This window comes from Staurois parvus, unplaced genomic scaffold, assembly GCF_062004578.1.
Source record: "Staurois parvus isolate SC_StPar_1 unplaced genomic scaffold, SC_StPar_1.0 ptg000668l, whole genome shotgun sequence".
In the NCBI taxonomy this organism is placed as follows: domain Eukaryota; kingdom Metazoa; phylum Chordata; class Amphibia; order Anura; family Ranidae; genus Staurois; species Staurois parvus.
Window position 1 is genome coordinate 3,715,338 of NW_028318464.1, and position 26,675 is coordinate 3,742,012.

The window sequence follows — 26,675 nt, forward strand, 5'->3', positions numbered from 1 at the left end:
TTTCTTTTTTAAAATGTATTTTTAATTAATAAAAAAAATAATTGTGAAATAGAAAACAGGTACAAAAAATTAACAAATATTGGACACAAAGATCACAGGTTTAAAATGTATCATCAGGAGGACTATACAACAGCCCTTTAATTAATGCAGAGACTCAGTGGGAGTCAAAATAAGTGGCATTTTGTAAGTGGCTTCAACTAAATATTCAGTTCAAGAGTCAGAAACGTCAGTAATTAAAAGGTTATTCCCCTTTTCACAAACAAATGAAAAAGTGAGCTAACTCACAACATCCTCCCCAACCCCCTAGTCCCCACTACACTTATCTTCTTTGATGATTATCTTTTTCCGCTCTTGTAAGCTGGTGTTGTGGTCTGGATATTTGAAAAATGCAGTACACAACCTAAAGACTGCATAGCCTCATAATTCTTGCAATGATGAGTGGGAGTTGGTCAGCATCAGCATGTGACCACACTAACCAATGAAAATCTCTCTGAGCCTTCTTTGTTCCCGAACGGAGACCCAACAGATATAAGAGTGTGGTTTTCAAATGCCCAGGCCACTACATCAGCTTACAATGGGGGCAAAAGACAATTATCCAAGGAGCTGAGTGCAGTGGTGACTGGGCTGGGTAGGGATTGTGTTGTGAGTTTATTCACATTTTCATGTGAAAAACCTTTCTGATTATAGAAGGTGAGGAGGCGTGGAATTCAGTTCATGATGTTAAGCATGGTTTAGGGATGGACTCTAATTTGGGGCCCCATCTACACCTTACTATTGTAGTGCATTGCGGTGACATGCAATACATGATGTACATTACATTTGCATTAGTGCATTGCAGTGCCATTCATTTTGATGCAACCCAGTTCCAACACATGAGTTGCAGCACTACCGTGTGTTGTGATGTGTTTTGTTGACAAAAAATGCTGCATGAACTTTTTTTTTTTTTCTACTGGGGATGTGTTGGCATGTTGCCAGCCCAATCATCTGAATAAAAGAGTACAAAACATTTAATTGTTGGTAGATAAGTCATATAAAAACAGCCAAAGCATTTAAGGGCAACACCACTTCCTCTTCATCAGGGCTCAACAAAGGATAAAACTTGAGTGGACTCTCTCGTGTATTTGGCCTCCTTTTCACCTTGTTCCATCTCTCCATACGCCGGGATGCTCGGTATGCCTTGCTTCATTGCCCCATACCGGGCCTCTTAGCTCACCAGCAGAAGTTGGCTTCCTATCTGTTTTTATCCGCCACTAGAACAATTGCTCAGGCCTGGAAGAGTCCGTTTGTCCCTCTTCAGGGGGTGCGGGATCGTATGACCACTATAATGCTCAACGAACAGATGTCGAGTATCCGCAACGACTCCCAACGTAAATTTTTGAAAATATGGGAGCCGTGGTTGCAATATGCCCTTCCCTCACTCCCCCCGGCTAGTCTGGGGATGTAATGGCGTTCGGTATTGGCGCTCTTGAATCCCTGCTCTTTGCCCCCACCCCTTTTTTTTTTTCCCTTTCTTTTCTTTCTCTCTTTTCTTTTTTCTCTCTCTCTCTGTTTTTGGTGTGACTGGGCAGCTGCATTTAGTTGTTATAACCAGTTACATTACTGTTTTGTAACTTATGTGCCATTGATAGCCCCTGCGTGGGCGTACCTTTTGCCCTGTTGGCATTAGAGCATTGTTTTTCCTTTTTTTTTTATTTTGCATATTGTTTATCTGTGCAATTGATAGCCCCTGCGTGGGCGTGTTTTATTGCCTCTGTTTATACTGTTTAAAATTTAATAAAAACCATTGAAATAGAAAACTTGAGTGGACTCTGTATTAGGGTCCTTTCACACAGACAAAGCAGAGTCCACTCTGATCAAAAGGGGATCTGTGAGCAGAACCCCTGCTGATTGCAGGACAGATGGGACAGATGTCAAATCAGCCCATACAGACTCCTGTCAGATCTATTAGTTGTCAGATGCAGTCCTTTTCTGTTTTTGGGGAGTTTTTTCTGTATTCGGAAGGAACCAGTGGTAGGCTGACAGTCAGACCTAATCAGAATGCCTGTGTCCAAGGGGCCTTAGAACTAGTATTGATCCCTCCTCTTGGAATAGCAACATAACAGTTCCTGAGCTCCACTGCTGCTTAACAACTGTTACATTCTTACTCAACGAGGATTTTATAGATCTGTGAGGTCAATGTTTTCATTGATCATCCAAGTTTTATCCTGTTTTGAGACCTGATGAAGGGGCAGTTGTGTTGCTCTTGAAACACAGTGGTTGTCTTTCTGTATTTCTATGGTTTGAGCTACTGTTGTGTTGCCCATCGTTGCCTTGCTGTGCCTTGCTGTGCGGGAGCCGCTTCGCTGGAACTATTAATCTTGTTTGAGCTTTTCCTTAATCTGACTACATATCCAACTTTGAAACTTCCTAGCGCCTCTTTAAAGTGGTTGTAAAGGCTGAAAGTTTTTTACCTTCATGCATTCTATGCATGAAGGTAACAAAACCTTCTGTGTGTTGTTCCCTCAACAGCCCCTCCAATACTTACCTAAGCCCCCTCTCGATCCAGTGGGCCTCAGCTGTCCTGGGACTCCCGCTCTTCATTGGCTGAGACAGCAATGGGAGTCATTGGCACCCAATCACAGCCAGTGAGCCAATGAGGAGAGAGAGCAGGGTGTCTTATGGATGCATAGAGTGAGGCTTCAGAGCGAGTACACATTAGCGCCCCTTTAGCAAGTGGCTTGCTATTGGGGGCACCGGTCAAGGGGGAGAAGCAAGGAGTGCTGGCGGGGGGACACAAGAAGAAGAGGATTGGGGCTGCTCTGTGCAAAACCATTGCACAGAGCAGGCAAGTAATAATAAAAATAATATAGTAACAATAGTAATAATGTTTTTTTGAAAAAAGGCCAAACCTTTAATATCACTTTAAATATGTTGTTCTGGTCCAATGCAAGGCATTTTTGTAATGCATGTTAACAGGTAAAAAAAAAAAAAGCACACATGTAATGCACCAGGACACAAAGCTTTGAATGGGCCCTAATTCTGTAAACTGCAAAACATCATTTATACTACTAAATAAAGTAAGTCATCGTCATGCCATCATGGTAATTTCTGCCAATGCAACATTCAAAATAAGCTGTCACATAGGAGTTCCATTGCTGGTTATAAGGGACTCCAAAATACTAAACAATCTACGTAGAGTCTATAATGTCTAGTTTGTAGAGTTGCTTTAATGCAGGATGCTGCATCTCTACTTCACACATGGGGAAAGTCTGCAAATTGTGGTTTATGCCCAAAGGAAGAGTTCATGCAGGACTCAGTGCACAGTTAATTTCTTGGTATGTATGTAAAAAGAACATTTTCACTGAACACACATTAAAACAATGTGAGTAACCTTCAAGACAAAGCATTACACTGAATACTAATACATTTGTCACAAATTATTATTTATATATTACAGTGGATTTCACTTACATGCATGTCTTTGGCCACACATCTCCGTGTCCCATATAAAACATGTTTTTGCTGCAGGTAATGGGTATTGCAAAAAACAAATGGTCAGTTTCCTGAAATTCTGTGGCCTCACATGCCATTGTTTCATTCGATATCTTGTTAGGCCATAACTACAGTAATATTGGTCAATTGAAATAAATTTAAAGCCCAATTTCAGAGTATTTTATGAAACTGCCCACAGCAGGTGTAAAAAAAAACTGTTACCTCTTCTCCAGTGCTAACTTCCCACTTTGATCTCATCACTATGGGGTTGATTTACTAAAGCAAATGGACTGTACACTTTGCAAAGTGCAATTGCTCCAGAACTTCCATCATCCAATCATGTGCAAGCAAAACTGATGTTTTGGGGGTTTTGTTCCTTGCACGTGATTGGATACTCTTTGCAAACTGAAGCTTTACCTCATTTATTAAGCTCCATAGCAACTGCACTTTGCAAAGTGCACAGGCTATTTGCCTTTAGTAAATCAACCCCTATGCGTTCTTAGTTTTCTAGGTTGAATGACGCCCAGCATCATTCAACCCAAAAGATTGAAGACATACTGAAAGTATATAGAGGTTGATTTACTAAAGACAAATAGACTGTGCACTTTGCAAAGTGCATTTGCTGCAGAACTTAGTATATGAGGTAAAGCTTCACTTTGTAAAGAATACCCAATCATGTGCGAGGAAAGTAAAAAAGAAGACTTTGTTCTTACACCTGATTGGATGATGGAAGTCAGCAGAACTTCTGCTCGTTTACTAAGCTCTGGAGCAACTGCACTTGCAGAGTGCAACTGCACTTTGCAAAGTGCACAGTCTATTTGCCTGTAGTAAATCAACCCTATAGTGCCATAAGCCCATCTCCTTAGGGGCATCATCACGTGCACTCATAGTGTAATGATGCAGCACCACTTTGTGCATTATTAAGGACACCCAAGCCAGGAGAAGAAGCAAAGAGGAAGAGGTCCATGTAGCACTACATGATTGGTCTGAAGACTCCCATAAAATGCTGCTAGGGGCTCTCTCTAACAGTTTCCCCTTCTAGATTGGCTCTCCTCTTCCAGAGTGGGAACTAGAATGGGAGAACCTGGGGCTGAGATTTTAATTTCTATTTTTTTTTCATCTTTAGTTTCCATTAATGCTCATTTATGAACAAGTTATGGGGAACGTAAGTGAATTAAGGAAAAATGGTAGGAAAATGTTTTTTACATAACACTGAGCCAAGTTGGGAAACCTCTACCCAAAAAGAAGGGGCAAAACCAAAGATGATTTCTATTTTTCATTTTATACATTCCCTTTAAACAATGAAAATGTAATTATATCATACATGTGAGATTATAATAATTATGCTATGACAATGTAAAAAGCTGCAATAACTCCTTTTCCATTCTGTAAAGAACACCATTCCCCTGTATGCCACCATCAACCATTGGAGAAACAGGTGCTTCCATAGGAGGAAACTGTAAACACAGCAGAAAAGCTTGGTCTTACATATCAGTAACAGATCTGTTGCAGTAGGATGATCTGTCCTGATTGTTCATAATGAGTTTGAGCTTTCCCTGAATGGTGCAAATTACAGCCCTTTTGAAGCTGTCTGACAAGAAGAAATAAATCACAGGATCCAGGCAGCTGTTGAGTGTGGACAAACACAGCACCAATTCATTGGTGATGTGCAATGTCTGTTTCCAGGCCATGCTGGGAATAGTATCAATCTGGGCTAGTATATAGGGCACACGTACCAAGTGATAAGGAACAAAACATACAATAAATATAATCAAGACAATAAAAGATTTTTTCATGGCCCGATTGCTGTTCCTTTTAGTTTGTGGCTGGTTTCTTCCCAAAGAGGCTTGGTGGAGCTTTGCTGAGATTTTTGCATAAAAATAGACAAAAAGAAACAGAAGGACAAAGAAAGAAATAACTGCCGATAAGTTGATTGCAGCTGCCACAATTCCTTTCTTCTTAAAGTGGAAGCACTTTTGACTGCAAGGTTCATCAGTTTTGTTTTCAAACAAGAACGGTGCTATGCATACCAGATTGATCACCCAGACAACATGAGTGGCTCGGGTGCTCCAACACACACTGTGAATTTTATACTGTTGCAAAGGTCGGATTATTTTAAAGTAACGATCCATACTGATAAGGCTCAGGAACATGATACTGGCATACATGTTCAAGTAGAAAAAGGCACCTATTATCTTGCACAGGAGCAAAGGTCCATTATTGTTCTGATAGGCAATGCGAAAGGGCAAACAAAGGGCAAGGAGGAGGTCAGCTATGGCAAGGTTCCTCATGTATATGACCATTGATGTACACTTTTGACAGTTTGTCCAGAAGACAAACAGAGCCAAAATGTTGCTAACAAGGCTAAGACCGCAAACAAGTGAATACACTACTGGTAGCATTAAGGATAGCACTCCATCTTGAATATGGCAGCCATTGAAAGTAGGTGCAATAGATATATTTGTTTCCGAAGATGTTTTCTCTTCAATCTGCACAGTCCATGTTGTTGAGGCCAAATGAGTTGAAAAATCCATAAGAACATCCATTATCTACCTGGAAAGGAACATCACAATAGTTAAAAAAGAAAGTTTTATAGCATTAAAGAAAAAAAAACACTAAATATCTTGCCATGGATCACTTAAACAGACACTTTTACCCATTTAGGCCATAGTGAAAGTGAAAAATAACAAAAGAGCTTTCTACTGCCACATCCTAGTAATAACAAGAAAAAAGGCTGGACAATAAAAGTACGGCAAAACTAGCAGGTTTTTGAGGCACAGTAGGAGACCACACAATAATATACATACAACTATTTATTAGCATAAAAGAGTCATAAACCATGTATGAGACTCACGATACATACATAACCCCCCAAAAGGGAGGCAAAGGGGAAAGGGACACAGAGTTAGGAGGCATGAGGGAACATGAATATACCCTGCTAGGGAGACACACTATCACTTGAATGGGCAAAATAACAGTGTCTCTATAAACATCTGGACCATTTTCCTTTTCATAGCCCTCCAACATAACAAATTTATATCCAAAGTAAACACCTCTTTTTTTGGACTACATTTGTGGTAAGGTTTTTTCCTTTCCTGAGTGTAATTACCATTAGGAACATCAAAAGTATATAACACTGGACATGCTAATTTAAATGTCTGCCCTCCATGCTGCTTATACTTTCCTTTGCGTCTCTGTTTACATGGGGCTGAGGATTCTCTCCTAGCCACCATAAGTGACAGTGCTAGGTTCCTGTTCAGTCAGTCATTAAGCACCAGCACTGTGACGTGGGAGAAAGATAAATATATTATGTGATCCCCATATATAGATGTACTGGGTATTTATAATTGCTACCGATGGCAGAATGGAGCTGTGGGTGAGCAAAGAGAAGGTGAGTATGGGCAGCTGGTGAGAAGTTAATGACCAGGTTTTACGGTAAAGGAAAATACTTCTAAAACCATCCGAAAATTTTTTTTTTTTTTGCTGATGTAATGTGGGAGCAGCTTGGAAAGCAGAATCACATTGTAGAGACATACCGCAAATCTTTGACATCCTATGACAAAACATATTACAGAAATAGAGAAGTGGTGAAGCACTGTACACAACCCAACCAAAGTACAGTATGTTTGGATTACAGTAAACCGTACCACTATAATAAGTATTCAAAGGGGAATGTGTTTATTAATTAGAAATGAATGACACAGATGTACCAAACAGATACCATAGATGCCTTTTCCTATGGGACAGCACAACAAATGCACAGCTGTACATCAAGCCATGGTACATTACCCTGCTGTGATTGCACCAAATCCCAAAATACTGAGCTATTGATCATTATCAAGAGACATTGTCTAGGTTAATTAAGTTTCCCATCAACGATGGATGGACAAAAAAAAACTGTAGAAGGCTTATATGATCCATTCTGCTGTCTGGAGCCAAATTGATAATGACAAAAGACAGATGGTGCAAACGTTCTGTGACCAGGTCCATATTCTTGTGGACCTACATAAACCCCAAGACACCCTGTTAATAAGCACCACTGATGGGCCTACCAGTCAATACTGTCTTACCCGTCAGTATTCTCTTCTACCAGACTATCGGTAAGCTTTTGTACAATGTCATCATAATACCTCAAGTGTTTACCATAGCCTAGATATTATTGGCTATGTCTATAAAAGGTATCCATACACAAAGAATATACATTTTTGATGATTCCTGCTGAATCAACTGAAATTTGTTCCTTGGGTGGCTTTGTCAGCAACCACTCAGCTCTAAAAAAGCCGATTTTTTAGAAACTTTTCATATGCAGGCACTGGTTGGGTGGCTGGTACTACAGATTTATCCATCCTTTTAGCATGGATGGTGGAATCAAGTGATTTCTCTTGTTAAGGCTAGCTATGGACGACTCGCTTTATTTCAATCAGCCAGTGATCTGATCGAAAAAAACAAACAAACATATTCCCCCATCCACACAAACAGGGTGGATGCAGGAATCTTTCTACTGTACCATTGTATTCTGACAGCAGGTCTCCTCCACTGTAAGAATACACTGACCAGCAGCTGCAGCCCATTGGCTACAGCCGCTGATTGACAAACATTTTCCAACATTCACGTTTGACAGAAGTAGAACTGTTAGATTGACTTGCTGTCAATCGGGAATGGCCATGTATGGAAATTCAAATTCACCCTACTGAACCAGCCGAGTATGTGTATATATATATATATATATATATATATATATATATATAGACTATATTGCCAAAAGTATTGGGACGCCTGCCTTTACAGGCACATGAACATTAATGGCATCCCAGTCTTAGTCCATAGGGTTCAACATTAAGTTGGCCCACCCTTTGCAGCTATAAGAGCTTCAGCTGTTCTAGGAAGGCTGTCCACAAGGTTTAGGAGTGTGTCTATGAGAATGTTTGACCATTCTTCCATAAGCGCATTTGTGAGGTCAGGCACCGATGAAGGACGAGAAAACCAGTGTCAGGGAGCGAGGAGCCAGACACACAAGGAGGTGCAATTAAAGGTAGGTTTATTAATATAAAAATAAGACAAGAGTCTATGCAAGTCCAACAGCGGAAGTCGTAACCAAAGCTGGGGTCAAGAGCCAGGAAGAATCGTCGCCAGAGCCGGGATCAGGAGCCAGGAAGAATCGTCGCCAGAGCCGGGATCAGGAGCCAAGAAGAATGGTCGCCAGAGGCGGAGTCAGAAGCCAGGAGGAGTCTTAGCCAAAGCCGAGTCGGTATCCAGGAAAGCAATGAGTAGCTAAACAGGGGCTTGCTGTTGTGCAACAGACAGACAGGTCACAAATGCAATGGACAGCCACAAACAGCAGACTTAAATGTGATAAGCCGCCACATCCTGGGGGAGGAGCCGCAGAGGGCTGAAAGCATAAAGGATCCCACAATGCTTTGCAGACACCTAAGATGGATGCCAGCACATGGAGCAGCACGAGGTCTGAGGAAAGGTAGGAACTTGACAGTACCTCCTCCTCAAGGGCCCCTCCCCCTCCGCGGCTCAACATAAGGCTTCTGTGGAAAGCGGGCGTAAAAAGTGCGGAGGAGGGCAGGAGCATGAACATCTGTGGAAGGAACCCAGGAACGCTCCTCAGGACCATAACCACACCAATGGACCAGGAACTGCACCCGACCGCGGACCAACCGAGAGTCCAGGATGCGGTTCACCTCATACTCCTCATGACCGTCGACCCGGATAGGACGAGGCCAAGGTGGAGAGGCAATAAAGCAATTACAGACCAGAGGCTTCAACAGAGATAAGTGGAAGACATTGGAGATATGCATCCCAGGAGGAAGAGCAAGGGCATAGGCATTCGGGTTCACCCTGCAGAGGATGCAGAAAGGACCAACAAAACGGGGAGCCAGTTTCGGTGCGGGCACCCGAAGATTGAGGTTACGAGTGGACATCCACACTCGATCTCCGACCTGGTATGAAGGTGTGGGCAACCGTCTACGATCAGCCTGGAGCTTCTGGCGCTGAGCTGAGTCCTTCAAGGACCTCTGGATCTGCCCCCACGAGGAACACAGGGCAGCAAGATGGTTCTCCACAGCCGGAATGTCCTGTGGCGAGAACAACTCCGGCAATACAGCGGGTTGGAACCCATAGTTGGCCATGAAGGGAGACATCCCGGAGGAGGAGTTGACAGCCGAGTTCCTCGCAAACTCTGCCCATGGCAGGTGATCGATCCAATTGTCTTGATGGTCAGAGATATAGCAGCGAAGGAATTGTTCCAGGGCCTGGTTGGAACGCTCCGCAGCCCCATTGGACTGCGGGTGGTAGGCCGAAGAGAAAGAGAGCTTGATACCCAACTGGGAGCAGAAGGCGCGCCAGAACCTGGACACAAACTGGCTCCCACGGTCCGAGACAATCACTTTAGGCAACCCATGCAAGCGAAAGATCTCCCTGGCGAAAAACCGTAGCCAGTTCTTGCGCAGTCGGCAATTTCTTGAACGGAACACAATGGCACATCTTGGAGAAACGATCAATGACCATAAGAATGACCGTATGGCCTCGAGATGCAGGGAGGTCTACAATAAAATCCATGCCCAGGTGTGACCAGGGACGCTTCCCATTGGGAATGGGTTGCAGAAGGCCCAATGGAAGATGCCGAGGAGATTTATTCTGGGCACAGACAGAACATGCCGCTACATATGAGGCGATGTCGGAACGGAGAGATGGCCACCAGAATAAACGAGAAACGACCCAAGACAACTGGTTCCTCCCTGGATGACCGGCGGTCTTGGAATTATGGTAGCTACGCAGCAAGCGGATGGGCAATCCCTCAGGTACGAAACGTCTACCAGCCGGTCTCTCAGAGGGAGCATCAGTTTGAGCCGCCAAAAGCTGCTCCCCAAGGGGAGAAGTCAGGCTGGTACAAATGGCAGCCAGGATCTGATCCAGAGGTATGACCGAGGTCGGCTCAGAGTCCTCCCTGGACAGCTCAGAGTATTGCCGCGACAAGGCATCAGCCCTGACATTCTTGGAGCCAGGCAAATCGGAGACCACATAGTTAAAATGCGACAAGAACAGAGCCCATCTGGCCTGACAGGGCATCAACCTCTTAGCTTCCGAGAGATACGTCAGGTTCTTGTGGTCAGTGAGAATGAGAACCGGAACCGCAGAACCCTCAAGCAGGTGCCACCACTCCTTGAGAGCCTGAATAATGGCCAACAACTCCCTGTCTCCAATCTGGTAGTTGCATTCTGCAGAGGAAAGCTTCCTGGAGTAGAACCCACAGGGAAGTAGGAGTCCATCGGGCGACCGACGCTGAGACAGGAGGGTGCCTACTCCCGTCTCAGATGCATCAACCTCAAGGACAAAAGGAAATCCAGGATTGGGATGAGACAGTATCGGAGCCGAAGCAAAGGTGGATTTCAGAGCTTCGAAAGCTAAGATGGCCTCGGATGACCACTCATGAGGATTACTGCCCTTCTTGGTCAGATCTGAGAGAGGCTTGGCCTCAGTTCCTGATAAACTTCCGATAATAGTTGGTGAATCCCAAAAACCGCTGAATGGACCGAAGACCACTGGGACGAGGCCACTGCAGAACCGCCGAAACCTTCTGAGGGTCCATGGAAAATCCCACAGCGGAAATGATGTAGCCCAAAAAGGCAACCTGGGATCAGTGAAATTCACACTTCTTGAGCTTACAGAAAAGCTCGTTCTCACGTAATCGTTGCAGCACTCGCTTAACATCCTGGATATGAGACTCCGTGGACGCAGAGTAAACCAGGATGTCGTCCAAGTAAACCACCACGCACTGCTGCAACAAGTCACAAAAGACATCATTAATGAACTCCTGAAAGACCGCGGGCGCGTTACACAACCCGAAGGGCATACCCAGGGATTCATAGTGGCCGGTTCTGGTGTTGAACGCGGTCTTCCACTCATCGCCCTCCTTGATCCATACGAGGTTGCATGCAGCTCTAAGGTCAAGTTTAGTAAAGACCGTTGCTCCCTTGAGGCGGTCGAACAACTCGGTTATCAACGGAATTGGGCAAGCATTCTTAAACGGCAACGGTTCAAGAACCCTGATGCATGGACATGAGCAGCTTAGCAGCAAAGGTGGAGCGAGCAGGCACATCAAATACCGTACGGAAGAAGACAACAAAACCGGCAAACTCGTGAATCACAGGGTTTTTGTTCTCCCATAAGGGATTTGCCCAGGCCAAGGCCTTGTCCAAGAGCAGCGAGATTAGGAAGCCCACCTTTGACCTCTCAGTAGGAAAAGCGTGGGGTATCAATTCAAAATATATGCCCACTTGGTTAAGGAAACCCTGACACTGACTCGGTTAACCCCCAAAGTGCTGTGGAAGGAGGGCTGAACCAGTCATACCTCTGGGCACCGCAGGTGCGGCAGCAGATGCGGAGGTAGGCGCAACAACTGGAGCAACAACGGGAGCGACCACTGGAGTGACAACCGGTCTAATAGCACCAGGAGCAAGGTGCGCTGTGCGTGCAAGCAGCATCTGCAACGCCTGAGCGAACTGAGCCAACAAGAGATCCTGCTGATCAAGTCTGGAAACCAACATGGGGAGCGGGGGCATACCTGCACCGTCAGGATTCATGGCATTCATGTAGTGTCAGGGAGCGAGGAGCCAGACACAAAAGGAGGTGCAATTAAAGGTAGGTTTATTAATATAAAAATAAGACAAGAGTCTATGCAAGTCCAACAGCGGAAATCGTAGCCAAAGCCGGGGTCAAGAGCCAGGAAGAATCGTCGCCAGAGCTGGGATCAGTAGCCAGGAAGAATCGTCGCCAGAGCCGGGATCAGGAGCCAGGAAGAATGGTCGACAGAGCCGGGGTCAGAAGCCAGGAGGAGTCTTAGCCAAAGCCGAGTCAGTATCCAGGAAAGCAATGAGGAGCTAAACAGGAGCTTGCTGTTGTGCAACAGGCAGGTCACAAATGCAATGGACAGTCACAAACAGCAAACTTATATGTAATAAGCCGCCACCTCCTGGGGGAGGAGCCGCAGAGGGCTGAAAGCATAAAGGATCCCACAATGCTTTGCAGACACCTAAGATGGATGCCAGCACATGGAGCAGCACAAGGGCTGAGGAAAGGTAGGACCTTGACAGCCTAGCTCACAGTCTCCGCTCTAATTCATCCCAAAGGTGTTCTATCGAGTTGAGGTCAGGACTCCAAAGTTGTGAGCATGAAATTGTCCAAAATGTCTTGGTATGCTGATGCCTTAAGAGTTTCCTTCACTGGAACTAAGGGGCCAAGCCCAACCCCACACCATATTCCCCCCTCCAGCAAACTTTACACTTGGCGCAATGCAGTCAGGCAAGTACCATTCTACTAGCAACTGCCAAACCCAGACACGTCCATCAATTTGACAGAGAAGCGTGATACCTCACTCCAGAAAACACATCCAGTGTGCTTTGTTGAAGCAGTCTGCATGCCTAGGTGCTAGATTTTATATACCTGTGGCCATAGAGGTGATTGGAACACTTGAATCCAATGATTTGGAGGGGTATCCCAATACTTTTGACAATATAGTGTATGTGTGGGTTGGGAACGCATGCATAAGTTGAATTGTTCAGGAAGAATACTCTGCAGGATTTATGGCACAAAAAAAGGCACAGCTTACCAACATCAAAACATCATCCCAACAGTGAAGTATGGTGAAGGGAACATCATGATTTGGGCTTGCTTCTCTGCTTTAGGGTGTGGACTACTTGCCATTATCAAGGAGAAAATTAATTCCCAAGTTTACCAAAATATCCTTCAAAATAATGTCAGGGTGTCTTTCCGCCAGCTAAAGCTTAGTAGAAATTGGGTGATGCAGCAGGACAATGACCCTCAGCACTGAATTAAATCCACCACAGAATGGTTTCAGAAAAAGAAAATGCTCTTTTTGGAGTGGCCCAGTCAGAGTCCACACCTTAATCCCTTAGAGATTCTATGAAATTAGAATTGTTTATGTGTTATTAGCTTAAGCTATAGCTGTGTGTCTATTGTGACATTGATGAGGATCAGATCACATTTTATGGCAAATTGCTGCAGAAAACCAGTTAATTCCAAGGGGTTCACATACTACGCACTGCTCTTTTGCACACACTGAACTGCATGGTGGGGCAACACCAGGAATTTCCATATGGTCCGATTTTTAAAAGAGGTTCCAGGACTTCTGTACCCGCGTTTCTTGCGTGTGTATGCAAACGAGCTTGAATAAGCAAGAACCTAGGCTTAGGTCACAGACGGTACTGGGCAGTGTGGTGACACTCAGGTGCTTATTCTATTCTGTAGTTAAATTTGACAACTGTAAAGTTAAACTGAATGTAACACTATGATGATGGAGATTCAATGTACAGTATATCTGACTGAACATTGTTGATTGTAAATGGACTTTAACATTTTTAAACATTCTACAGTATAATTATTTAAGTCGTGCCAACTAGCATCTAACCTCCATTCCAATATATATATATTTATATATATATATATATATATATATATATATATATATATATACACACAGTGGTTATAAAAAGTCTACAGACCTCTGTTAAAATGTCAGATTTCTATCATGTAAAAAAATTAGACAAAGATAAATCATTTCAGAAATTTGTTCACCTTTAATGTGACCTATAAACTGTACAACTCAATTTAAAAACAAACTGAAATCTTTTGGGGGGGAGGGGGAGTAAACATAAAAAACTAAAATGCTGTGGTTGCATAAGTGTGCACACCCTCTTATAACTGGGGATGTAGCTGTGTTCAGAATTGAGCAATCACATTCAAAATCATGTTAACCTCCCTGGCGGTATTCCTGAGTGTAGCTCGGGGTAAAGTTTTAGTACCACAAGCGGTAACCCCGAGCTACACTCGGGCTTACCATGCGTCACTGCTCCGCAATCCCTCGATCACTTACCTTGTCCTGCGCTCCTGCGATGTCCCTCCTGCAGTGTCCCCGGAAATGTAATCTGGCGGATGCCGGCCTCTGTCATCTGGGTTCCGTCCCCTGCGAGCATCGGGACGTACGGGGGACGGAACGGTGGAACATTTGAAAATGACAAAAAGTGACATTCACTAAAATCACATAGTAAACCATTACTGTATCAAAGCATTTCACATACATTTTGTCCCGAGTTCTTTGTCCGGCACCCTGCCTGTATTTATACTGTTCTTTCTGCCTTGAAACTGAGAAACGTCCATGGCGTCCAAAAAGCGTCCCTTTAGGTCAAAAGCGGTTTTAGACCAGCTAGAGAACAGCGATAGTAAATTAGAACTACTTGCAGAATTGAGTGATAATGATTCGTGGGGAAATTCGTCATCAGACACTGAAAACAATTTTGCGACTTTGCTCAGTGATGTGCGAACTTGGCGCTATAGTTCAAATTTCAGTGTTTTTGGTTTGATTATATTATTGAATTAAATGTATTATTAATATATTATTATTTTTTATGATTATTTATTAAATTATAATTTATGATTTCGTGCTTCAAGTTTTATCCTACCCGGGATGTTTACTAGATTCTTGTTCGGACAGATTTCAGTGAGTTATTCCTAAAAATTACAGGCCTACAACAAAAAAAATACATATTTCCATGCAAAAAAATGTACCGCTTTGAGCACATAGGAGTCAGTACACACTTGCCATCAGTTAAGGTGCCTCTGATTAACTCCAAATAAAGTTCAGCTGTTCTAGTAGGTTTTTCCTGACATTTTTTTAGTCTCATCCTACAGCAAAAGCCATGGTCCGTAGAGAGCTTCCAAAGCATCAGAGGGATCTCATTGTTAAAAGGTATCAGTCAGGAGAAGGGTACAAAAGAATTTTCAAGGCATTAGATATACCATGGAACACAGTGAAGACAGTCATCAAGTGAAGAAAATATGGCACAACAGTGACATTACCAAGAACTGGATGTCCCTCCAAAACTGATGAAAAGATGAGAAGAAAACTGGTCTGGGAGGCTGCTAAGAGGCCTACAGCAACATTAAAGGAGCTGCAGGAATATCTGGCAAGTACTGGCTGTATGGTACATGTGACAACTCATGTGATAGACTCATACCCAAAAAGACTGAGTGCTGTAATAAAATCAAAAGATGCTTCAACAAAGTATTAGTTTAAGGGTGTGCACACTTATGCAACCATATTATTTTAGTTTTTTATCTTTACTTCCCTCCACCTTAAAAGTTTATAGGTTACATTAAAGGTGGAAATAGTTCTGAAATGATTTTCTTTGACTCATTTTTTACATCACAGAAACTTGACATTTTAACAGGGATGTGAAGACTTTTTATATCCACTGTATACTGTATATACAGTTTTTTTTCTATTACATGGGACTGATCTCAGATTTAGTAGAAGCTGTCCAAAGTTCACCCAGACTTTAAATAGCTGTGATCATGAATGAAAGGCTTCATCATTCCAGTCTGGTTTGTTCATCCCATTGGCACACCAGTAGGCCAATGGAAATGGAAATGCTAATGCAAACATAGAGTAGCTTGTATGGTGGTAAGTAAACAGTCATCCTCTTTTGCAATAAAAGCACGGTGTCACAGCTTTAAGTTTGTTCTACATAAAAGAAAAGCTGCTTAGGGTGAACAAACGGACCAATGTCAACCCAGAGACACATAATCTGCTATGGGAAAAGTCTCTTTCAGGAGTTTCACAGCTCCAACAGCTGCATCTTTTACAAGAACATGTAAAGTTAGGAGGCACAAAGAGTGTGGTCCCCTGAATTAACAACCAACACTGAGAAAACACAGTCCAGGGGTTCACTGGCAGGCCGGAGGCAATCCACGTCTAAAAGTGAATTCTTACTCAGCTTGTTGTTTAACTTTATGGTGGTTAACTTTATGGTGGTTTCATTTTAAAAAGTTGGGTGAATAAGGTAAAAAAAAATCCTGTGTTGAAAAAAAGATAAAGGAAGCAGGTCTACTAGATTGGGCAGAGTAGAGTGCAACTGGGATGTACTAAGCACAGTAGCCTACTGTCTAATAGATATCCGGTGATATTAGATGTGTTGATTACTGCATGTTGCATCCTATGTATTGCCCTATGAACCACAACACCTTGGTTTGGTTTATAAAACATTTGCTAGACAAAAATCACAAGCATTTGTCTGAAAATGCTAGATGCTTGTATGAATTCAGTGCTTTTAATGCTGATCTGGAACAAGCATGCAGATAATGAAAGTCAGTGAAGTTTATCTGTATGCTTGTTCAAAGTCAGTGACTAAGAAAAACATTGGATCAACATAACAGAGGACTTTTATTTTTTAAAAGGAGACATCAGCATGTATGTGGCTATTGCTCGATTCTTCTTGTGAAAATTCTAGTTTCTTGGCTGTTATGTTGATCCAAAAGCACCCAGACAAAGTATGCAGATGAGGAGTTCTACCTTTCACTATTTGCATCCTTCAACCAAGATAGTGACTCACTAAATACTGGGGCCAGAGGCAGCCAGGAAACTAGCAATTTCCTAAGGAATTCAGCCATGACAGCCTCAGCATGGGTTTTCTTGAACCAGGGGGCTTGTAATGATAAAAATATGAGAACTGCCTCCTGCAAGTGCTGACTTTTTTTTTCTGTAAAAAATCCTAATCCTAAAATGAAGCACTGACCCACAAAAACATGAGGAACACGCATTCACTGGCTGGTTCCTAAAATATATGCAGAACAGTGTATTGTTCTTAGACGCCCTCACAATTTTAAAGCTGACGTTTAGATAAGAAACATTTTTCTCTCTACAGCTTTAGTTACATTACTTACCTGTAATGAAGGATATCCCATGATGTGCAGGCTCCTGGATTCTGTAGAAGGCTTCACTGTCCTCTTCCTGCTGCTGAGCTTCTGGTACTGTGGGTGTTAATAACTTTCAGTCTCCAGGCTCAGCTGCACTAAAGGAGATCCAACGGCGTCACGCCCCCTCCTTCCTCCTCCTTTATTGAGAAAAAAATTTTCATGGATTACACTGAATGCACCCCCATCTGTGAATGGAGCAGTCTGATCAGTCACAGGATTATTTCTTCCATTCACAGATTATGTTATAATCATATGTGTAATCAATGAAAAAACTTGTCTCAATGGAGGGAGGGCAGGAGGAGGTGTGTCCCTATCAGACCATTCAACAGGGGTACAATGGTCAGCTTGTTGGTAGCCCTGAATTGCCACTAGTTCCTGCCAAGCTGGCCAGGGGGTCCACCCTTTTTCTTCGGATAGGGTATCAAAACACACCTGTAAATGGTGTGTTTTGATACCCAATTTTGTTATCCTATTTTGTTACTCAAATCTTCCTGGTCTGAGGCCTACCTTGATGAATAATGCCCACATGAATAGATTTTTTTACCACTTCTCGCCAGCTGTACACATTTATTCAGCCTCCCGGCAGGTGGGCTTTGATATATATATGCGTCCCACAGTAAACATTTTACTGTGCTGACAGCGCACTCCCAGCACAGTAACTGGTGGGTACTGGAAAGCTTCCGAGGCATACTTGCGATCATGTGATCTCTGTGACTGCCAATCACAGCAGTCACATGATTTAAACGCCCACCTTTGCCTCCCAGCATTTAGAACCTGATAAAGGGCCTGGAGGTGGCAGAAAAAGGTTAATGTTGTTTGCTGTGAGATAACAGGTCAACAATTCCGCACAGCTACTTCTTGCACACTTCAGACCAGCAGTACAGTGCACTTCAGTGCTATAGACTTGAACTCAGCAAGTCCAATCATCTCTTAGACTTGTAGCGCCACCCCCGAAGGAGGCACTTAGTAAATATGGGTGCTCTGTTCTGCACCTCAACCCCAAGAAAGACCACAACCCCTCTGACACACCTAGCTGAATGGAAATCACTGCAAACACAAATAAGGATCTTTTATCCTGGATATTACCAGGAATAGATGCACAGCTGAAGGAATAAACACACACTTTTGATGATTATTCAGTTTATATTGAAGTCAAATTATCAAGAGTATAATCACAGAAAGGTCAATGTCTGTTGTACGCAAATGAAAACTACATATTAGGGTTAAACAATACAACACTATACAATACCACTTTAAGCAGACCCAAACTGTACTGCAGGACTCAGAGCTTACGTGTTGGCTCTTTTTTTGAGAGGTTCCTCTCCCAAGTGAGTAGAGAAGAAAAGAGCAAAAGACATTAGGCTAGCTCACTGATGGGCTCCCGGTAACCAGAGTCAGGGTTTACCTCTCTGATAAAGAGGATCTCATGAAAAACTAAACATAAGATATAGGAATGACTCTTCTGCCGGCTTGATGGGGCCCTTACATTGGTGCACAGGAGGGGTATTGTCCCTTTGGATGGAAAGTGATTAAACTGGTAAGGTGGTAGAACTGAATTTGGCAGCAATATGTCCCTCTAACTGAATCTGTAACACTTTTTCTTTCCCAGGATAGAATAGGCTTGTAGTGGAATGTATTCAAAATTCCTGTCTACCAGGGACACAGAAAGCATTAATGTAGATATCCTGTGTGTATCCCTCAATGGGCTCAGCGATCTGGACTCTTTCTGCTCTCCAGCTTGATCTCACCCAACCTGCATTCTTGTGGATCCGCACCACCCAGCTCTCTCTCTCCCCCTCTATCCACTCTGTCCCTGGTCGCACCCCTCTCTGCCTGGGAAACGTTTTTCAGTCCAATTCCCCTGTCTTGTCCATGGCAGTCTGGCTGCTGTAGTCCATGCTTTGTTATTCTTCTTGGAGCCACCTGTCTTCTGAGACTACATGTCCCTAGATCCTGCTGGCTGCCTGCTGATTGGTTCCTTTTCCATGGCCAGGAAAATGGAGGTGAAGAAGAAATGGGGCAGATGGTGAGCAGTGCTTGTGTAGAGCCCGCAGTTGTCCTCATCTGACTCCATTACCACCGCACTGGCTCTCTCCTGCTGACAGGAGGAGGGATGGGCAGGAGCACAAAGTCACTCTTCTGTTGGCAACCGTGAAAGCTCAAATGGTGGGGGGGAGAAGGGGAGTGGCATAGTCTCCTCTCGAGCCCTCAACACACTCTTCCTCAATTAAGAATTCTTCCAGTGTGGACCTCCATCCAGAGTCTCTTGTCATTCTTGCTTTAAAGGGTCATCTCTTTTCCAGACTACAAACCTGCATAGGCAGGGATAACCTGTTCCCATACTCCTTTTGACTTGGACTCCACCCACTCCAGCTTATAAATGGGTACATACTCCGCCCACCAACTACACCCAGGGAAGGGGCCTTACTAAAAGATATACTAACCCCTGCTTACAAGCTTTTTTCTTTTGTGTCAAACCTTCATCCACAAAAGAAAAAACATTTTCTCTAACAGCTTATAAAGTGTGAGCTGGAATTCAGCTTCAATTTGTTAGTCAAGTCCATCTCACCCTAGGTTCACACTTATGCGGATTTCAGTGCATTTTTCAAGTTTGCAGAAATGCACTACAGCCCATTTAACATGATTGCCTGTGGATATAGTTCAAATCTGTGCATTGAGCCATTGCATTTTTTGGAAAGGATCAGGGAGGCAGCAGTTTGAGTTTTGCATGTAATAGACTTCAAGGTACTTACAATGGGCATGTTTTTGATGCGTTTTGCTTTTTTTGCCAATAGAAAAGTATGACAGTTCTGTTCATGTAGTGCGACTTTGCGACTTGATTTTCCTTTACACTCTCTGGCACTCAAGTAGCTTTATCAAAGTCGAATCACATGAACAGAACTGTCATACTGTTCTAATAGCAAACAAAAATGCAAAGCACTCAAAAACATGTGTTCAAAAAGCGCAAAATGCACTGGAGAAACGCATCTGCCGCAACCTGTATAGATGTGAACTTAGCCTCAATCTGCTAGTCTATACTATCCTCCCCTTCTTTGACAATGCTGCTGTCCAAAGGTGTCTGCTTTACTATTTCATCCAAAATGCAGACATTCTAAAATAAGAAGGGCATTATGGTCAGGATCATCAGGTAACAATATAAAGAGAAAAGCTTAAATAAGAAAACTAATGAAGCCACCAAATCAATATTACATCTTTGCATTTGGGTTTTATACCACTTTTAGTTTGCCATTGATGGCACAAATGTTGTCCAATTGCTGCTAAATCGGCCTAAATGTGAGCTTTGGGTGACCCTGTTAGCTTTTTGTTGAAAGAGCCAAGTAGAAAATTGTTGGCCCAACAGCGATTGCATCCAATCAGATGCAGCCATTGTTTGGGTATTCTGACAGCTGCTGGTATTGGCAGTCAGAATATAATAGCTGGCAGGAGAGATTTTGCCATCCACACTCTGTTGCTTGGATGGAAGAATCTATTAGATTTCTCTCATTCAGTCTGCAGGCTGAAGAAGAAAAATCTGTACATGTATTGCTAGATTTAAGGTACTTGACTGTGTACAAACAAATAAATGTGGTGCATTTAATAAACTGTCACACATTGCAGTCATAGTTATTTTTACAAAAAAAGAGCGTGTGATTCTTTCATGCAGATGAAGTATGTGGTCCACGTGTTCAGTCACATAATTTACTCATCTTTGCAAATTGTAGAGAGCTAACCAGACTTGGGGTTTTTCTTGAAAAGTTCTGTCATGTTCTTTCCCATGCATGATGTAAATGTACAGGAAATATAGAGATGTATGCTTGTAAGTAGAGGAAGAAGACGCACAGAGGCAGCAGGCTGGGTTATAATGGCATTTTTAAAGAAACAATTCATTCAGCTGAATATAAAAAAAATGGTCTGACTTGCTATCCTCTATTTTGTGTTCATTAATAGTTCAATAACAATAACAAAAAAAAAATTATATAAATATAATTTATATATATATATATATATATATATTATTTATTTATTTTAAAGCTGCCTGGAAAATAACACTGGAATCCTCCCTGCTGTGCCATTGTGTTTTGACAGTGGGGAGAATACACAGATCAGCTCTGCAGCCTCTGACTGCAGTCACTGATCAAGCAGCTTTTATCAGACAGGGAGGCTAAACAGAAGCCGATTGGTTAATCAATATCTGTTCAACAGCAGTGGCCACATATAGAGAGAAACTATGATGCATCTATGGCCACCTTTACAAGTTGTAGCATGGACACAATGACAGCATTGTCAGCATTGTATCATTTTTTTGATAGTAATGTTTTATTATCTACATTGTAAATATAGTATATTGTAACAAATAACTGTTCATAAGAAAAGCAATGGCCAAGCATCTCATGTCACTTTTAGGCTTGGTTCACATATGTGCGTGTGGTGCTGCTGTGGATCCGCACAAAAATCCGTGCAGCTGTACCACCCACACAGAAGAATGCAGACCCACGGGCGGGTGCCATTGATTCTAATCGCACACAGCCCGCACTGGAAATCGCATCCGTACTGGGAACCGAGGTTCCCGTACGGGCTGTGTTTTCAGAAGAAGTGCAGGGACTTCTTCCCTGCATGTCCCAGGGCATGGGATCAAAAACATGGCAAAAATTCAATACATGCTTCTCTGCAGTGTTTCCATTGAAGTCTATAGAACCAAAAATGCAAATTTTTGCTTTCAAAAAACGCACAGGGTAAAAACACACAGATGTGAACATGTCCTATAGGAAATCATGTTAAATGGATTGTACTGCATTTCTGCAAAACACTGCAGAAAACGCTTAGGTGTGAACCTGGCATAAGTTAGGTTCACATTAGCCTGCAAAAGTAAAGCACAGGGTTACCATGCAAGCTAGTGATAAGTTGGCCATACATTACACAGTTGTCTTATTCAGTTTTTTTTAGATTTAGGCTACTTTTACACTGATCCATGGTATCAATATGGCAAAAATGTATGTTTTTTGCAGCATTTTTACAGCGTTTTTGTCTTGTTTCACTGCGTTTTCAGTGCATTTTTTACAGAACATGTGACTCAAAAAAACGCACCAAAATTGCAATGGTTTTGCTGAGTTTTCCATTCATTTCCATGGGAACGTGCGGTTTTGGTGCTTTTTTTACTGCACCAAACCTGCACCAAAAATGCAGCAAACAGGACTGTAAAAAATACTGTGGACCCTCAACAGATCAGTGTGAAGAGTTCCATAGGATTACATGGTCCCACGTTTTTCTTCCTTTTTTTATCGCAAAAGCAGAAGAAAAATGGATGTGTGAAAGCAGCCTTACCTTTAACTATGTAGTGCAAGGGCCTGCCTGATTGCATACAAATTGAAAGTGTTTAGGTTTGACCTCATATTATATGGTTTTGGTAAATCTGAAGGAAAATTATACAAAATAATTGTATAATGTATGGTCAGCCTTAGCATTGGCTCCAGTTGGGAGCAGTTTAATGCACATCGCAGCTCATGCACACTGCATCCCACTTTTTCATTTTTTTTCAACTTTATTTGAAGTTTCAGTGCGTTGACATGTAGTGGCAACACACCGCATATCTTACCAGAGTTGTAGCATGAACAGATAAATATAAAAAACAATTGTTTCCTATGTATCCTAGTGGTGACCAGCATTTATCCAATGTAGAAAAACTCAGGTCACCACACACAGTGCGTCCAGCCATGATCGCCACAGATAAACGCTGGTTGAATGAACAGTCATGAATAGCTGCAACCGCCAACAGCCTGTCATTGCACTGTATGGGCTCGGCGGCCACAGCTAGTCACACCCAGTTGTCAGTCCCAGCCTCAGGAATGAGTAGATTCTTGCAACTGGGATTTACAATGCGGCTAAACGCCTGCGCACATGCAGCCTTAGGGAACATAGAAACCCAACTTCTATTTACGATGCAGCCACCAAATTTTCCATCATATTAAAGTAGTAAAATATTGTGACTGGCTGATCCTTAAAATCAAAAAAGGATCCATTTTTTTTTTTTTACATATCTTATAGACAACCTTTATTACACAATGTCTGTAAATTTCTGGATGGTTGGCAACCTTGAATGATGACCATAGAGACAAACAGATGTAATAACCAGGCAATAATATTTTCAATTCTGCTTAAGTGGATAATAGTAGATGTTGACATGGAAGGACGATGTGCCCAGCATGTGTGTTGATTATCAGAAAATAATTACCTAATTTGGAAACTACTAAGACAGGCCATACATTATGCAATTTTCTTTCAAGCATTAGTTGAAGGAAAGAAAACTGCTTGATTCCCCCATCAAAACAGTCAGTGTTAATGGGGGAATCCCTCCCATTGCGCTATTGTATTCTGAGAGTGGGAGGTTTCCCAGCTGTCAGAATACAATGATCACTGCTGCTGGCTATAGCCACCGGCAGTGATTGACTGAAAATAACCTGACAAGCTGGTTGTAGCAAAGCCAATTGATACATCAACTTCAGTACAACTAGTCGGTCCAAAAAAGATTGAAAATATGTCTGATTCCTGCTGCACCAGCTGAATTTTGATCTGTGTATGGCCGGCTTAACCCCCCCAAGGGTTCCTGTGTAGATTATAAAATGAAGATAAGGAAGAATGTTTTGTCTTCTACTGACTAAAGCTGACTATACACTATGGAGGAGATTTACTAAAACTGTAGCACTCAACTCAGGTGCAGTTGTGCATAGTAGCCAATCAGCTTCTATCTTCAGTTTGTTCAATTAAGCTTTGACAACAAAACCTGGAAGATGATTGGTTTCTATACAAAGCGGTATCAGATCCTGCCCCTCCAATTTTAGCAAATCCCCCCCTGTAAGATTTTCAAATGAATGAAAATTCTCAGTGCATTCAAAGCTTTGACGAATGTCATTTGCTTTTAACATTCAATTTTGGAATGAATGGACTTTACTTTCACTCACTTTACATTCGCTGTTAATAATTTGTTAAAACAAAAAATCCATTCTGTTCCTTCAAATTCATCAATGCAGTCAAATCCAATGTCGATTGACCTCACTAACGATTAGAAAATCGAACAAATATTTAAAAGAAATTCTACTAGTGTACTGCAAAGGTAAGCACACATCTCTACATATCACAACAGCTGTGTTTGGGAAGTTCACTGGTGTGTAGCCTCTTTTCAGCAGATCCTATTCTAACCAGCATCTCACAAATGTAAATGACCTCCTGGTGAGAGATCTCACTGTAATCAGCAACTGCTCATTCCTGGGAAACCACTATACATTATACAGTACAGGAGAGTGTTACACTTTTTTCCTATGGTGATCATTTTCACAGACTTATTTAGTAGATCAGATGTACAGGTCTGAGCTTGCCATGTAAAGACAAACATTGGGATCCTTTTGAGCTTGCTCATGACAACTGAATCATGTAGGGTTGCTGTAAACGGACCTTCGGATGTATAAAAATGACTCTGCAATTAATTGACTGAAATTCCTTTTTTTGTGAAGACTGTGTGTGACCCCAACACCCATCACATAATAGGGAAAAAAGATCACAGCAGTTCCCAGTAGAGGGGAGAAAGCACCTTGTTTGAAGAAAGGCCCATTGTTCTTAGTAAGACATATATGGCCACCCACTACCAACATTATAGGGCAGCACAGTGACTTGGTGCATAGCAACTGTACCTTGCAGCACTTGGGTGCTCAGGTCATATCCCATCCAAGGCTCCATATGCATGAAGTTTGCATGTTCTTCCTGTGCTTGTGTGGATTTCCTCCGGGAACTCTGGTTTACTCCCACACCCCAAAAACATGCTGGTTAGGTTAGTTGGATCCTGTCTAAACTGGCCCAAGTATGTATGGAAGATAGACGGACCTTAGATTGTAAGCACCATGCGGGCAGACACTAATGTGAATGTATAAATTCAAAAAGAAGCGTAAATTGTCAGTGCTATATGAATATCTGTAATAAATAAACCAATGCTATATGTTGTGTAGGGGCACCTTTGATCCCTGGTTCACATCGGTGCAACCTGTCATGTGATTTGACAGTTCCAAATTGCTTGACAAGTTGCACCCTATTTGTGCCTATGGAACTGTTCAAATCAGTGCAGCACCAATTTTGAAAAAAGGTTCCTGCACTATTTCTGGCAATTTCATGTGCGACTTGCATAGACATCTGTGCATGAAGTCACACAGATGTCAGGAAAGCCATGCATGAAATCGAACTGACCAGCAGCTTTGAAATCACAATACTTCAGGTGAAGTAGCGCAATTACAAAGCCACACTTTGAAAAGATAAACATACACATCACAGTGTAATAACCAAACGTAATTAAACAAAACACTGGTCCTAAGCGAAGTATCATGTACTTCACCTAGCATTGCCCTGTAATAAACTGATTTTGTAATGTACTGCCAAGAACAGTCATGATGTGTATATGGTAGTAGCCCATAGTAACCAATCAGATTTAATCGTTTATCAGTTTATGGATGGAAGATGATTGTTGACTGGTTGCTATGGATTACCACTTTTTACCTTTTTTAGTAAATGACAGATAAAATCAAAGTACTTGTAGATTTTATTTTTCCTCAACTGGTTGGTTATGGTAGATTGTGAAAAATATTAGACATCTATTGGGACTTTAAACTTCTCAATACATTGCATGGCTGATTACCCTCAGAGGAGACCTGATAGCTCCATTTGGATTTCTCTAGCTGATCAATATTGTATTCTGTCTGGATAAAGAATACTGAAGATGACCCCTTGCTGTCCTTCTTCCATAGGCATAGTCTTTTAAACAATCCAAGCATACATGTTTATGAAAAAAGTTTTTTGTAAGGAAATGTTTTTAAAAGTGATACCTTACCCTTCATCTAAAGTCTACTGGCAGTAAAAAAAAGAACACACGCAAGAACAGGTAGTACTAAATGGCTAGAGTACAAGATAATGAGCAACAGAACTCAAGCAAATCATTAGCTCTGGTAGCAGAATGTCAAAGAATGCTGGTAAATTTTAGTAAGAGACATTAATTTATTTTTCCACTAACTGAGATTGAACTATGCATCCGCTGCAATCTCGCCAATACAAAAAAAAAATCTGAGTCAGCAGTAAAATTCAGCTGGGTTCAGGTGCAAGGTAACTCTTATATCTCCGATCTGTTGATTCTGTTCAGATGCTTGGCTTATAATGGCCAACCTTTGAAAACCTTTGACAGGTCCACAAAAACGTGATTATCATTTGTAGCACAGTGTGGAAATTTAAGGTGGTTTAACTTCAAGCATTTCCTGGCTACATTAAATGTCAAGAAAAGAAGTAAATAGACTCACCAGTGCAGCTAATCACAGACTTGTGTCCCTCAGTGTGACATTGTGACAAATGACTAGATGATGTGAAGTGGAATACCCCTCCTTGTCACCTGCTCTCCC

The 26,675-nt window shown here is 42.3% G+C and overlaps 1 protein-coding gene across 1 annotated transcript; it reads right to left on the reverse strand.

Moving 5' to 3' along the window:
* LOC149447844 (putative G protein-coupled receptor 34) lies at positions 1 to 26,675 on the reverse strand. Its single transcript, XM_089651951.1, has 2 exons — positions 26,577 to 26,675; positions 1 to 6,024 (listed from the first exon to the last, which is right to left on the reverse strand). The coding sequence occupies exon 2, from the start codon at positions 6,015 to 6,017 to the stop codon at positions 4,956 to 4,958; it is 1,062 nt and encodes a 353-aa protein (XP_089508077.1). The 5' UTR covers positions 6,018 to 6,024; positions 26,577 to 26,675; the 3' UTR covers positions 1 to 4,955.

Excerpts from the sequence above, each read along its gene's own strand:
- LOC149447844 (XM_089651951.1), bottom strand. The coding sequence starts at position 6,017 with ATGGATGTTCTTATGGATTTTTCAACTCATTTGGCCTCAACAACATGG.